Genomic DNA, 15,364 nt, shown 5'->3' on the forward strand with positions numbered 1-15,364 from the left:
TTGCTCTCTGGGAACTACTCTCTACAGGAGATCCCTGACGACATGGGATCAAAAGGCCTGAGTAAGTGATCAAAATACTCCCAAGTTATTTTTTAACCTCCGTCTACAGACCTACCTTTTTCAGATACATTTTGAGATTCATGGTAGTGCCCTTCTGGCATGAGGAGGTATATGATTTAGATTGCTTTTAGATTTTTCATGTTAATAATATGCTTGGGATTTTTATTTCTGTAATACACACCTTTTATATTTCCAATGCTCCATTTTTCACATGTCATTTGAAAAACTCTCTGCTTATAATCGCATTTTCCTTTTTGTAATTTTTATGGCAATTACTTTCTCTAGGAATTTTTTTCAGTATAAAGATAGACTTTTTAAATGTTTTTTAAAATAGTACTACCTGCCCTTATTAGAAGATAGACAATAATCTTCCTTGCAGTTTTATCTTCCCCCCTTTTTTTTGTTAAAACATGTTTAAATTGCTTTGAGTCTTTGTTAGAAAAGCCTTGCTATAATGTGAAACTATAAAACACAACAGATCTTAAATATTAGAGAATTGTGGAACTCAAGTTCAAGTAGCAGTCTTTGTAGTAGGAAAACTATATTTTTTAAGTAAGTTTTAAGTTAAGAATTATAAGAAATATTATCCTTTGTCTTTCCTTTAACCAGGATGTTGTCTCTGTTTTTTGTTTTTGTTATGTTCCTGTTTAATTTTCTAGCTAGTATTTAATTTTCATATAAAGCTTTATACAGTCTGATATGTAGGAGTCATTCAATAAATGTTGGAATTACGAATGAAATAAAAAGTCATTTTAAGAAACAAAATTTTGAATATCGGTGCTTTCAAATTGATTAAATGTAAAATTTTACCAAATATTACGAATTTTTTTTAGGTGACAGTGACTCACAGGAGTAACCTTTTAGGCTAAAGTTTTTTTCTAAATAATTCTTTCTATTTGCATTATTAAGCATTTTGAAAACTTCTTTATAATTCATTGATCATTAAGGATATAGTCAGTATCTTAACTTTCCAAGATTTACATTAATAAACATTAAATTTCATAGATTTTTCTCCTGATTTATATTAACTTTATACTGGACTTTTAATCTCAGCTATAGATACTTGAGTTTTATTTCAGCTTTAAATGTTAAAGGTTTATATTAGATTAAAGACAATGTTTTATATGTAATTATTTATATTATACAGAATATAATAGGATTTTTTTTAGGATTTGTTAAGAACCACAAGTTTACTGTCACTAGTGGTACACTTCTTTAATCTCTTGCCTCTGGGAAAAATTATCAGTGAAAATCTTCAAAAACTGGGAAATATTTCTACAGATTCTTTTGTTGTTGTTTTTATTAATGGAAGTACTGGGAATTGAGCCCAGGACCTAATGCATGCTAAGCATGCACTCTGCCACTGACCTATATCCCACCCTGTTTCTGCAGATTCCTAATGCTATAGAATTTAAGAATGATCATGAGGTGGTATGGATCAGCAAATGAACCCAAAGATTTTTGTTATCTGATGGGTCATCAGAGACCTATGGAAAACTCATGAAAAAAGGAACTAAATGAAGAATTTGGTTCATATATTGATATTTGTATAATAGATAATTACACCTTGACTACACCGTATTTTCATCTCTCATTTTAATTGAGATTTGTGACTTGGGAGGAGACACAAAAATGATAACTGATTACCAATGTCATTGATTTAATTTTTCTAATCAGTGATTTAAGATCTCTTGAATGGTAGGTTTCTGTGCTTCATCTCACAGGAACTGAAAGACTTTAAACCTGGTAACTTAATCAGGTCAAGATTTTATGTAGAAAATGTTGATGGGGACAGAAAAATATCACTAAAATTCTAAAACTGGGATTGAGGTTATCAAATAAAATTACTAGCTGCTGACAAAAGGCTTTTATTATATAGTGGAAAATGCTAGAAAGAAGAGTGGGTCAAGAGCATTATTTATGGACTCAGTTATCTGTATTCTGAAGTTCAGGATACAGGGAATAAACTAAGCAAAATCCTGTGAGATTTTAATATAAGAAAATAAATGTGCCCTCATATTGGTATCTATTAAGCCTTTTGGAACAGGACTCATGAAGGGATTGAGAACAAGACAAGTTACTCCAGATAAACCTGTTAAAGAGATGTGGAATAACACTGAATATAAAGAAATACATACATCTACGTGTAATTTCACACAACCTATGAAAAATAGGGTATTTAATTAAAAGAGCAGAGAAACAAAAGTGATTCCCTAGAATACTTTTCATAGACATGAATTCAGTGATTCTACCAAGAAGAGAATCAAATAAATTGTTGATTTGCCCTGTTGACAGTAGAGGAAACAATAGGAGAAATTGCCTTTCCAAACCTTATTTTGACTAACAGATTTAGTTAAGAGTATGATGGAATTCTGGGAGGATGCAGCTAAATCATAATAGCTTGTGAAAAATCTAGAAATAGAAACCTGTGTTCTTTTGTTCTTTGAGAAGGCAATTTTGAAAAAATTCAAGAGAGAAAAACTGAAGATTACTTTAACAGAAACTAAAAGTATGCATAGTTCGGTAGCACTTATATAAGGTGCTCAGAAATGAAATCATGACATACAGTTTCAGACAAGGTTTGTACTTGCCTTTTGTATGCAGTTTATTTTTATAGCTTTCCATTTTGTAGAACACCTCAAAAACTTCCAGGTTTCCTGTTACATCTTAAAGACTTATTTAAGGAGAGTTGTGCAGAGCTGTTAGATTCTGAACCAGACTTATTTTCATTTGTGTTAAGAATAAGCGTTAAGAGTAGTAGTATTGTTTGAGACTGATGATGTGTGTAGTATTTAGTGAGAGCAAAGAGATAACACATGATATAGTCTCAGAAAGAAATGTTTGACTAGAAAGATGAGACTTAGAAAGATTTGAAATAGTTGTGATCAAATATTATAAACAAAAATTAAAACTTTAAGAATCTGTTTATATCATGTGTCAAAATGACAATATCCTTAAACTATAAATTTCTAACAGATCAATAAGAAACAGACTAACTCCCTTAGAAAGGATATGAGAAGAGTGCTCAAAAGATAAGCAAATGAAATAAGCATCTAAAAAAATGTTTAACGTAATTAGTAGTTAATATACAAAATGACATGCTTTATGCATCACTTTGGCAAACTTTTCTTTTAAAGGAGAACCCAGTGATGAAGAGGGTTCTGTGGAATGGCTAATTTTAACATGTTACTATTGGGAGTGTAAATTGGTACAATTTTTTTTTGAAAAGCGTATCTTTTGACCTGCTAAATCCTCTTCAAGGAATTTATCCTAAGGATGTAATCAGAGATGGAAACAAAGGTGTATATGTCAGGATGTTTTGTCTAATATTATTCAGAAATTATAGCCCCCCACAAAAAAGCTGAAATAATCCTAAAGTGTCTTACAGTTGAGAAATGGTTAATGAAGTATGATTTATCCACATATTATATATTTTATAACCATTGAAAATCATATTAAAACAAAGATACAGAAAAAATGCTCACAATGTAAGTGAAAAAAGTAAACTATGAAACTGTACAATATTTCTTACATTTGTAAGTAAACATTTAGGGCTATTTTGAATATTGTTGCTTGAACATTTTTATACTTTTTGTGAGCATACATATGCCTTTCTGTTCGGAAAATACTTAGGAAATGAATTGCTGGGTCTCAGATCTATAAATATGTTAGACTGTAGTAGGTATTGCCCAAGTAGTGTTCTAAAGTGGTTATGCCAATTTGTACCACCCCTACCCCCAGAAGTATATGAGTTCCAGTTGCTACTGGAACAGATACTTGACAAATAGGTTTTGGTTTTGTTTTTTCATTTTGGTCATTCTGGTGAATGATAGAGATATCTGTTGTAGTTTTAATTTGTATTTGCCTGATAAGTAATAAGATTGAACTCTTTTTATATATGTTTATTGAGTATTTTAATGTCATCTTTGATGAACCACCGTGAAAAAGACTATTTTTAATTTTGAGGGGAAAAGCATTTTACCTTTCTAATAAGCTCCCAGGCAAGGATGATGATGGTTTTCCAAGGGCAGTACTTTAAGTAGTAAGATTTTATTGTAGAGGAGTTACCAGATACATTAAATAAACTTGAAGAATTTGATTGCTTCATAGCTATCAATGATATTAGCGAACTCAAGTAGGAGAAATCCCCAGAAAAGAGATTGCAGTAACTTTAACTTTTTATTATTTAACATGTCAGACTTTCAATAATAGAGAAATAGTAAAATAAACCCCACAAATATTCATTTACCCAACTTCTGTAATTGTCAACTCATGGTTAATTTTGTTTCTTCTGTACTCCTACTCTTCCCCCTCCACTCCGTTGCAATAATTAATGTTTCTTTCTCTTACATATTAGAGATTGCAGAGTGTAATACCAATTCTAGTATAAATTTAAGAACTTTTTTTTTCTTTTTGGCATTCCTACTTCTGGGAATGAATTTTAAGGAAATAGGACAGAAGGTGAAAGCCATATAAATGAAAACAGTCATAATAATTTGTTGATGTTTGTAGAAGACCATTTAAAGCAAACTAAAATGTCTAGGTAGTAAGTATTAAGGCAAATCGTGATTTAACAGTCAAAGAGAATATTATACAATAATTTTAAATGATCCTTTTGAAGTCCATGTGGTAACGGGAAGAAATTTTTAAATATAAACTAAAAAAACACCATTTTACATGTGCTTGTCATCAGTCTTAGAATTTTCGATGTTCCTGCTTTATTTAAAATACACATAAGATGATTAAGAAATGTGTATCTTGTCTTTGCAGGTTAGAATAACAGACTTATTTTTCACTATGACAGCAATTCAAGAACTGTGATCTTTATGTGAAATCTTAAGTTCTGCCATTTTCTGAACTTTTCAGTAGTGCTACTTGATTATAGGAGACTGTGGGTGGTATGGTACAGCAGATATTCCTCCTCAAACTTTATCCTTTAAATTCCTTTTTCCTTTGCCTGACATATGAAATTCAGATTCACCTCTCTCCTGTGGAAAATTTTGTTATTTAGTCTTTATAGATAAAATGACCCATTTTTTTAATTCAAAGGAGACATTTATTGTGGGAACACGAGATTACATTTACATGAGAAGAGTGCTGGGTATTTACTGAACAATCAAGTTATGAAATGGGGGCCACTTTGAAGGAGGGGCCAGGCAATTGGGTGTGTTTATCTTTTTGTTTTACAAAGCAACCTTTGTCAATTGTATTGAAGCACAGTTTCTCAGAAATATTAGTCTACTTTAAAATACAATCCCACCTTCTAGAATTCCATTCCATTTTACGTTTTTTTTTTTTTGAGGCATCTGAATCTATGACATCCAAAATGCTTTATCTGTATGATCTCAGACATGGATTCTCATTTCTCTTCAGGAACAAGAAAGAAGCTGAACTAAAAGCAAGATATCTATTTACTTTTTAAGATATCTCTTCATTAAAATGGGCATCTGTTTGCTCAGATATAACTTGTTTTCTTTTGTTAGTCTCAGAATCTAAATTAAATGGTGCCGATGACATTTTCTCTTTGGGATTTTATGTCTACAGTTGCACTAATTTAGGATTACTTTGCCCTCTTTGTCATATTCTACTTATTATTTGTGATGGATTTTTGTTCATAAACTGTATTGAACAAAAATGAGGCATTGTCCTTGACTACAGATCAAATTTTTTCCTTGCTAATTCATATTCATTTATTTGAAATAATTAAATTTTTCAAAGAAAATCAAATTGTTTTTAAAAACTCTTCAGGTATGTGTGGTTTATATTTCGATGTTTTGTTATGTCACCTTGTGTTTATTTTGGTAATTTGCTTTTTTTAAACTCATGACACTATTTTCTTTATTTCTTCCATTGTCCTGTAATTTCAGAACATGTAACTTCTAATGCCAGCGATAGCGAAAGTAGTTACCGTAAGTGTTTTATTTGTTCTTCTGTTATCTCTGGTAATAAATCCTTTGAGGTTTTTGTACAAATTTAATTTCCAAAATTGTAATAAAATACAAAAATTCATTTTACAGACTAGGCTGTTTGTCTACAAGCTATGTGTGTGTGTTTGTATCTTTTATAAGAAGCAAATATCTATTTAAATGAGGTGTAAACTTGTATTTTGCCATTTATTTAGTAATTCTATTTTCTAACATGAGCATTAAAATAGTTTTCAGTAATGCTAAATTATAGTTTTTTTCATGATTAATTTTTAACACAAATTTTTCTTTTTTTAAATTATTTTGAGGTGTGATATTTAGGCTTGTTTGTTTGTTTATTTACTTAATGGAGGTACTAGAGTTTGAACCCAGGACCTCGTATGTGCTAAGCACACACTCTACCACTAAGCTATACCCCCCTCCCTTATAATTAGTTTTATTTCCTTTTTTTATTCTGTGTTACTAGTACTAGTGTGGGTCAAGTTATTGTTTATCAACACATTTTGGTGAACATAAGAAACAATGAAGGGAAAATTTTCAACAGTTGCTCAAATAGGATTACTGATTTCTTTTTTGGTTCCTATGTTACAGTCTTAATATTGTATTATTAAGTGAACTGTATAAGCATGTGAAGTTTTTAAATATATTTGGGCATGGGTGGAGGGGAGGGTATATGAATATTATCAGTTGTAACGCTTTAAAAATTAAAATTGCTTTTCTAACTTTTTTTTTTACTGCTGTCTAATATGAAAGTAATCTTGATTACAGATGAGTATGGCTGCTCAAAAGGTCCATCCTGTTAATATCAGTCTCTAATATTTTCCATGTTGACAATATATACTTTTAACCCTCATTCGATTGTTATTTTTCTGCTTAATAGTTGCTTGATGATTTTCTTTTTTGCTGTGGGAATGTGATAATCTTGTATTTTAGCATTCTGTTAACTTACAATCAGAACTCACTAGAGAGTAGTTAAGTAGCTTTCTAGACTAAAAAGAGGTAATGAAAGTATATACTGTCTGTCTCACCATTTGCATGAATTATTAGGTGTGGAATATTCAAATTGCATGTTTTTGCCAATATTTAAAACATGTTTTACATGCAGTACTTTAAAAAGCATCTTGTAAATATATGTATTTTATGTATTAAATTTGAAAACAACAAAATATACTTTTAAAGCAGAAAAGAACATTTGTACCATTATATGAATTTAAAAGGTTTACAGCTGCATACATATACTATAAACTAGCAACAAATTTAGTGAAAATATTGTTATAGAATCATCATAATCGAGGAGAAAGTCTTCCAATATGTTATCCAACATTGATTGAGTTCATTGAACCACTTGAATTGGACAATTGTTCCTGGCTTGTTTTTTTTACACGTGTGTGTGTGTGTATGTGTGTTAAGAATTGAAATTTTTAACCCTTTTTTAGTTATTTTCATTGAATCGAGATATAATTTGTAGACTTTTCTATTTAAGATACTCTTAAGCTCTAACCCTCTTAGAGGATTTAATTTAACCTCTAAAGTACTTTTAAGATCAAAGTAAAATGTATTTTTTCTCCTTTACTATCTGTGTGATTCATTTTGTTAAAAGGGAAGGATTTAGTTTTATCCAAAGCTTTTTTTGACCCAAAATATTTTTTAATTGAATAAATGAATTATTATAATAATCAGAAGTCTTTATCAGTGAAATAGTGATACTAGTTTTACCTTTGCATTAGAAGTTTTTGGTTGGAAGATGGTTGTAATTATAAAAATATATGTGTGGTATTAAATATACCTGGTACGATCAGAAAAGCAGCGTATTTTTAATAACAGTAAATTACCTAATATGCATATATATAGAACTGCTCGCTAAAGCGTGAATCATTAAAAGACTTAATAGTTCTTAGAGTCTAAGTAAAAAATTAATAGCATATACTTGGCATCACAAGTGAAGATTTTAAATAGATATAATGAGAAATATATATTTTAAATAGATATAATCTGTAAAATACAGAATAACAGAAAGGTAGTTATTAAATAGCACATTTATATTTTGTTTTTATATTTATCAAACTTTATAATTTGTCAGCTTTTTCCCTAAATCCTGCCATAATTAGTTTGTAGAGTACCTTTTTTATATCTTTCCTATTTTCTCAGGAAAGTTCTAATAAGTTATATGTTATGTAAGAATAAATTAGTAGTAGTTATCTTTATAGATTTTCTTATCTGTATTTTAACTTTCTAATAGGTGGTCAAGAAGAATATGTCTTATCGTATGAACCAGTGAATCAACAAGAAGGTTTGTGAAGCCTGTTGATGTTTTACAATCTTATTATATCACCTTTGGGGAGTGGTAATTAGGTTTATTTATTTTTCGAGAAGCCACTGGGGACTGAACCCAGGGACTCGTGCATGCTAAGCATGCACTCTACCACTGAACTATACCCTCCCCCCACATCGCTTCTTATACCCAGTTTCTCTTTTGCCATTTTCTGATCTGCTTCCTTACAATTTCTACTTCAAAAAGGAGCAGTAAAACACTGCTGTGTTTTCTCATTTGTAATGAGATGACAGTAGCAACATATATAAACATTATCTGCTAAAATGCTGGATGTAACTTGGTTGAATTATCTAAGTGTGTGACTTCCAAAAGAAGACTGAGTAAGGTTTAAGATCTTAATAAAAAGGTTTGTAAATTATCAAGCTAGCCATCATTGGTGGAGAAAGAAAAAAGAAAGAAATTAACAGTTAAGGGTACTTTTGTTTTCTAATGAAATAAAATGTATTCATGTTTGTTGAGCATTTATTCCTCTTAACATGCAGTGTATTTTTATAGTTAATTATACTCGACCAGTGATCATATTGGGACCGATGAAAGACAGGATAAATGATGACTTGATCTCAGAATTTCCTGACAAATTTGGATCATGTGTTCCTCGTGAGTAACCCGCATAAAAATTATTAATTCTTGTTCTTAACATTTTGTTATTGTGTGTGGTAAAAGTAAACATTATCATTTTTTAATGGTTTTACTTATTCTATCAGTTATTCCTCCATCCTCTATATTATTGTCCTTTTTCAAATTTAAATCAATCTCTGTTGTATTGAACTTTTTAAAACAATTCTTTAAGTAGCAAATGGATTTGTTGTGCTTTTTAATATTAAACACTTCCTCAAGTTCTTTTCTGTTAAAGATACAACTAGACCAAAACGAGATTATGAGGTAGATGGAAGAGATTATCATTTTGTAACTTCAAGAGAGCAAATGGAAAAAGATATCCAGGAACATAAATTCATTGAAGCTGGCCAGTATAACAATCATCTGTATGGAACAAGTGTTCAGTCTGTGCGAGAAGTAGCAGAAAAGGTAAGCATCAAAGTGATCCCAGAATACAGTTTCTAATCAACTGCACCTTTCACACTATGAAAGAATGATGGAATAGAAGCCTATAATTCATATTTTTGAAAAAAATAAATGTTCTAACATTGATTATGTTAATGTTATGAATTTATTCAACTTAATATTTACTTTTAAGTGGCTTAGAAACATACACGATGGAATAGATTAAGAAGATCAACAAAGAAAATAATAGGAATGATAATGTGAATCTGAGAGGGGAGATTATTATTTTGAGGTCCTATACATTTGCTAGAGATAGACTTTGTGTTTAGCTCTAGCTTTCCAACATCTAGCATAATTAAGAAGCTAAGATCAGCACTGTCCATCAATAAAAATGAACCAGATGTTCAAGATAACTGTAAGTTGCTCCTGATACTGAGACTAGACAATAATTTCTCCTGAATAGTCATTTAATAAAAGATAGTATAAAAAAATACTCAGTGACAATGTAACAGCAACAGATTTTTTTAAAGTGATCTGGTGATATATTGACATTGAACTAAAGCAGCTTTATGGTAGAACCAAAACCTTGTACTCCAGATGTGCTGCTATGCTTATATCACTCTTGGGGCCTAGAAAATAAACATCAACAAATTATTCTTTTACCTTCAAAACTATAGTAGTTTAAAACTTAGTCATGAAATACCTACAAAATATAAAGCAGTAATTCAGCCTCTCAGTTTTCCATCTATAACTGCTCCTTTTTTAATAAGAGGTTTGGTTAATTCTGATTAGTTTTAAAAATAGAAAAAATGAAAATGTTCAGTGATGGCAAGAATTTTGGGAAAATAGAAAATCTTATTAGATGTTGTTAATAGGGATAGAAATTAATAGAACTTAATTTGAGAATAATTTGGCAGTATCCAGTAAATGCACATAACCTGTGACTCAAAAATTCTACTTCTTGGTATGTAAGTACAGATTCACACATAAGGATTTTGTATAAGGATATTCATAGTAGCACTTTATAGTAGTGAAAAATTGGAATCAGCAAAGGGGAGTGAATAATTAACTGTTATTTATTCATACATCGGGATATAGCAGCTAGAGTAAAACTAGAATATTCAGTAATTAGGTATAGCCATACTAATAAATCTCAAAATTATAATGGTGAATAAATGAAGTTGCAAAGAATATATACAGGATGACACTATTTATATAAACTTTAATTAACATAAAACAGCATATATAGTTTATTGATACATATTTCATAAACATAAAAACATGCAAGGATTTAAATAAGCTATGAGAATATATAGTACAGCACAGGGAATATAATAACTATAAATAGAATATAACCTTAAAAAACGTTAATCACTGTGTTGTATACCTGAAAGTTATATCATACATCACCTGTACCTCAATTAAAAAAAAAATTACCAGAAAAAAAAATGCATGGGAGTGATACACATCTACTTGAGGAGTATATGTAGCAGCTACCCAGTAGTTTTCCTCTGGGAGGAGAAGGAAGGAAATTGTAGCTTTAGCTTTATTTGTAATGTTTTACTTTGCTTAAGTTTTTTAAAAAATTTACAAACACACCCTCAGCCTAACTGAAAGGTAATATCCAAGCTTCAAATTACTGATAAATAGGAAAGTAAACAGCAAATCATAGCAAGCTATTTCACGTGCAAACCTTGTGGAGAAGAAACTATCAGGAAGTTCCACAAAGTAGAAATAACTGCAAATAATACTCTGATCAGAATGCAATATTGTGTTATTAGGAAATCAACAACTAAAAGGCTCAGCCAACTGGAAAAAAATATTTATTTATATTGAAGTATAATTGATATACAGTATTATGTAAGTTACAAGTGTACAATATAGTGATTCACAGGTTTTAAAAGTTATACTCCATTTATAGTTATTACAAATATTGGTTGTATTTCCCAGATTGTACAATATATCCTTTTAGCTTATTTTATACATGATAGTTTGTACCTCTTACTTCCCTATCCCTGCATTGCCCCTCCCTACTTCCCTCTCCCCACTGGTCATCACTAGTTTATTCTCTGTATCTGTGAGTCTGCTTTTTTATTGTATTTTATTGTATTGTATTCACTAGTCTGTTGTATTTTTTAGATTCCACTTCCCAGTGATGTCATATAGTATTTGTCTTTTTCTGTCTGATTTATTCCACTTAACGTAATACCCTCCAAGACCATCCATGTCACTACAAGTGGGAAAATTTCATTTTTATGTCTGAGTAGTATTCCATTGTGTTTGTGTATATATATATATCTTCTTTATCCATTCATCTGTTGATGAACATTTAGGTTGCTTCCGCATCTTGGCAACTGTAAATAATACTGCTGTGAAAATTGGGGTGCATCTGTCTTTCTTGAATTAGTGCTTTTGTTTTTTCAGGTATATACCCAGAGGTGGAATTACTGGATCATATGGTAGTTCTATTTTTAGTTTTTTGAGAAACCTCCATGCTGTTTTCCATAGTGACTGCACCAGTTTACATTCCCACCAACAGTGTATGAGAATTCCATTTTGTCCATACCCTTACCAACATGTTATTTGTGCTCTTTTTGATAATAGGCATTCTGACAGGTGTGAAGTGTTACCTCATTATGGTTTTGATTTGCATTTGCCTGATAATTAACAGTGTTGAGCATTTTTCATGTGCCTATTGGCTAACTGCATTTCCTCTATTGAAAAATGTCTGTTCAATCTCTTGCCCATTTTTTAAATGGGTTTTTTTTAATTTGATGATAAGTTGTATGAGCTGTTTATATATGTTGGATATTAACTCCTTATCAGTTGTATCATTTGCAAATATTTTCTCCTACTCAGTAGGTTGTCATTTCATTTTGTCGATGATTTCCTTTGCTGTGCAAAAGCTTTTTAGTTTAATTAGGTCCTGTTTGTTTATTTTTGCTTTTATTTCCTTTGCTTTAGGAGACAGATCCAAAAAAAAAATTGCTACAACTTATGTCAAAGAGTGTGCTGCCTATATTTTCCACTAAGAGTTTTATGAATTCCAGTCTTATACTTAGGTCTTTAATCCATTTTAAGTTTATTTTTGTATGTGGTGTTAGAGAATGTTCTAATTTCATTCTTTACATGTAGCTGTCCACTTTTCCCAGCACCAACTGTTGAAGAGATTGTCTTTTCTTCATTATATATTCTTGCCTCCTTTGTCATAGATTAATTGACCATAAGTGCATAGGTTTATTTCTGAGCTCTCTATTCTATTCCATTGATCTGTGTGTCTGTTTTTGTGTCAGCACCGTATTATTTTGATTATGGTAGCTTTGTAGTATAGTCTGAAGTCAGGGACCATGATTCCTCCAGCTTTGTTGTTTCTCAAAATTATTTTGGCTATTCAGGGCCTTTTGTGTTTCCACACAAATTTATAAATTATTTGTTCTAATTGTGTGAAAAATACAGTTGGCATTTTAATAGGGCTTGCATTCAATCTGTAGATTACCTTGAATAGTATGGTAATTTTAGCAATATTAATTCTTCCAATCCAAGAACATGGTATATCTTTCCATCTGTTAGTGTCATCTTCAGTTTCTTTCATCAGTGTCTTAGAACTTTTGGAGTACCTCCTCCAAAAGGTCTTTTACCTCCTTAGGAAGGTTTATTCCTCAGTATTTTATTCTTTTTGATGCAGTGGTAAATGGGATTATTTCCTTAATAGCTCTTCCTGATAGTTCATTGTTAGTGTGTAGAAATGCAGCACATTTCTGTGTGTAAATTTTAAATTCTGCAACTTTACCAAACTCATTGATGAGCTCTAGTAGTTTTCTGGTGGTGTCTTTAGGGTTTTTCTGTGTACAGTATCGTGTCATCTGCAGACAGTAGCAATTTTACTTCTTCCATTCCAATTTGGATTGATTTTTTTATTCTTGTTTGATTGTTGTGGATAGGACTTCCAATACTATATATTGAATAAAGTGGTGAGAGTAGGCATCCTTGTCTTGTTACTGATCTTAAAGGAAAGGCTTTCAGCTTTTCACCACTGAGTGTAATGTTAGCTATGGGTTTGTCATATTTGGCCTTTATTATGTTGAGGTAAGTTCTCTCTGTGCCCACTTTCTAGAGAGTTTTTATCATCAATGGATGTTGAATTTTATAAAAAGCTTTTTCTGCATCTTCTGAGATGATAATACAGTTTTTATTCTTCAATTTGTTAATGTGGTGTTAATAATCACATTGATTGATTTGTGGGTATGAAAAATCCTTGCATCCCTGAGATAAATCTCACTTGATCATGGTGTATGAACCTTTTAATGTATTATTGGGTTCGGTTTGCTAATATTTTTTTGAGGATTTTTGCATGTATGTTAATCAGTGATACTGGCTTGTAATTTTCTTTGCTAGTGATATGTTTGTCTGGTTTTGGTATCAGGGTGATGTTGGCCTCATAGAATGAGTTGAAAGGCATTCCTTCCTCTGCAGTCTTTTGGAATAGTTTGAGACAGATGAGTATTTAACTCTTCTCTGAATATTTGGTAGAATTCACCTGTGAAGCCATCTGGTCCTAGACTTTTGTTTGTTGAGAGTTTTTTAATTACTCATTCCATTTTATTACTAGTAATTGGTCTGTTCATACTTTCTATTCCTATTTCAGTGTTGGGGAATTGTACCTTTCAAAGAATTTGTTTCTTCCAGGTTGACTATTTTATTGGCATATAGTTGCTTGTGGTAGTCTCTTATGATCTGTTGTATTTCTGTGATGTCAATTGTAACTTCTTTTTCATTTCAGATTTTATTGATTTGGACCCTCTCCCTTTATTTTTTTTATGAATCTACCTTAAAGTTTATTGATTTTGTTAATCTTTTCAAAGAACCAGCTTTTAGTTTCATTGACCTTTCTTTTTTTTTTTCTTTTGGTTTATTTTTTGTTTTGGGTTTTTTGGGGGGTTTTTGGATTTTGTTAGTCTCTTTCATTTATTTCTGCTCTGATCTTTATTATTGCTTTCATTCTACTGACTTTGGTTGTTTGTTTTTTTTTTCTGTTTCCTTTAGATGTAAGGTTAGATTGTTTATTTGAGATTTTTCTCTTTTCCTGAGGTAAGTTTGTATCACTATAAACTTCCCTCTTAAACTGTTTTTGCTGCATCCCAAAGGCTTTGGATTGTCATGTTTTCATTTTCATTTCTCTCTAGGTATTTTTTATTTCCTCGTTGATTCCTTCAGTCATCCATTGGGTCTTTAGTAGAATATTGTTTAGCCTCCATATGTTTGTGTTTTTCAGTTTTTTTCTTGTAATTGACTTCTAGTATCATAGCATTGTGGTTGGAAGAAAAAATGCATGATATGATTTCAGTTTTCTTAAATTTACCAAGGCGTGCCTTGCGTTCTAGCATGTAATCTCTCCTAGAGAATGTTCCATGTGCCCTTGAAAAGAATGTATATTCTGCTTTCAGATGGAATGCTCTATATATAGCATTTAAGTTCATCTGATCTGTTGTGTCATTTAAGACCGGTGTTTCCTTATTGATTTTATGTCTGGATGTAAGTGGGGAGATAAAGTTCCCTACTACTGTTGTGTTACTGTCTATTTCTCCTTTTATCTTCTTAAAATTGGCCTTATATATCTAGGTGCTCCTATGTTGGGTGCATATTTATGTACAGTTGTTGTATCTTCTTGGATTTGCTCCTTGATCATTAGTCCTTTGTCTCTTGTAACAGTCTTTAAAGTCTATTTTATCTGATGTAAGTATTGCTACTCGCTTTATTTTGATTTCCATTTGCATGGAATACCTTTTCCATCCCATCACTTTCAGTCTGTGTGTGTTTAGACCTGAAGTGAGTCTCTTGTAGGCAGTATATGTACAAGTCATGTTTTTGTATCCATTCATCCACTCTGTATCTTTTGATTCCAATGTTCAGTCCATTTACATTTAAGGTAATTGTCACTATGTATGTTCTCATTGCCAATTTTTTAATTGCTTTTGGTTGTTTCTATAGGTCTTTTTTTCCCCCTTTTTCCTCTTTTGTTCTCTTGTGATTTGATGACTATCTATCT

The 15,364-nt window shown here is 31.0% G+C and overlaps 1 protein-coding gene across 20 annotated transcripts in view; it reads left to right on the plus strand.

Moving 5' to 3' along the window:
- The window catches only part of DLG1 (discs large MAGUK scaffold protein 1), a 222,848-nt gene that overhangs the window by 190,743 nt on the left and 16,741 nt on the right, over nucleotides 1-15,364 (plus strand). For 12 of the 20 annotated variants that reach the window (XM_072963446.1, XM_072963496.1, XM_072963442.1 and 9 more), the window contains 4 exons: nucleotides 5,928-5,969; nucleotides 8,224-8,274; nucleotides 8,812-8,913; nucleotides 9,170-9,342. In XM_072963446.1, the coding sequence (XP_072819547.1) occupies nucleotides 5,928-5,969; nucleotides 8,224-8,274; nucleotides 8,812-8,913; nucleotides 9,170-9,342 (368 nt within the window). Of the gene's footprint in view, nucleotides 1-27; nucleotides 62-5,927; nucleotides 5,970-8,223; nucleotides 8,275-8,811; nucleotides 8,914-9,169; nucleotides 9,343-15,364 lie in introns of all 20 variants that reach the window. The other 8 variants (XM_072963527.1, XM_072963473.1, XM_031683186.2 and 5 more) reach the window with 1 other exon arrangement.

This window comes from Vicugna pacos, chromosome 1 (genome assembly GCF_048564905.1).
Source record: "Vicugna pacos chromosome 1, VicPac4, whole genome shotgun sequence".
Taxonomy (NCBI): domain Eukaryota; kingdom Metazoa; phylum Chordata; class Mammalia; order Artiodactyla; family Camelidae; genus Vicugna; species Vicugna pacos.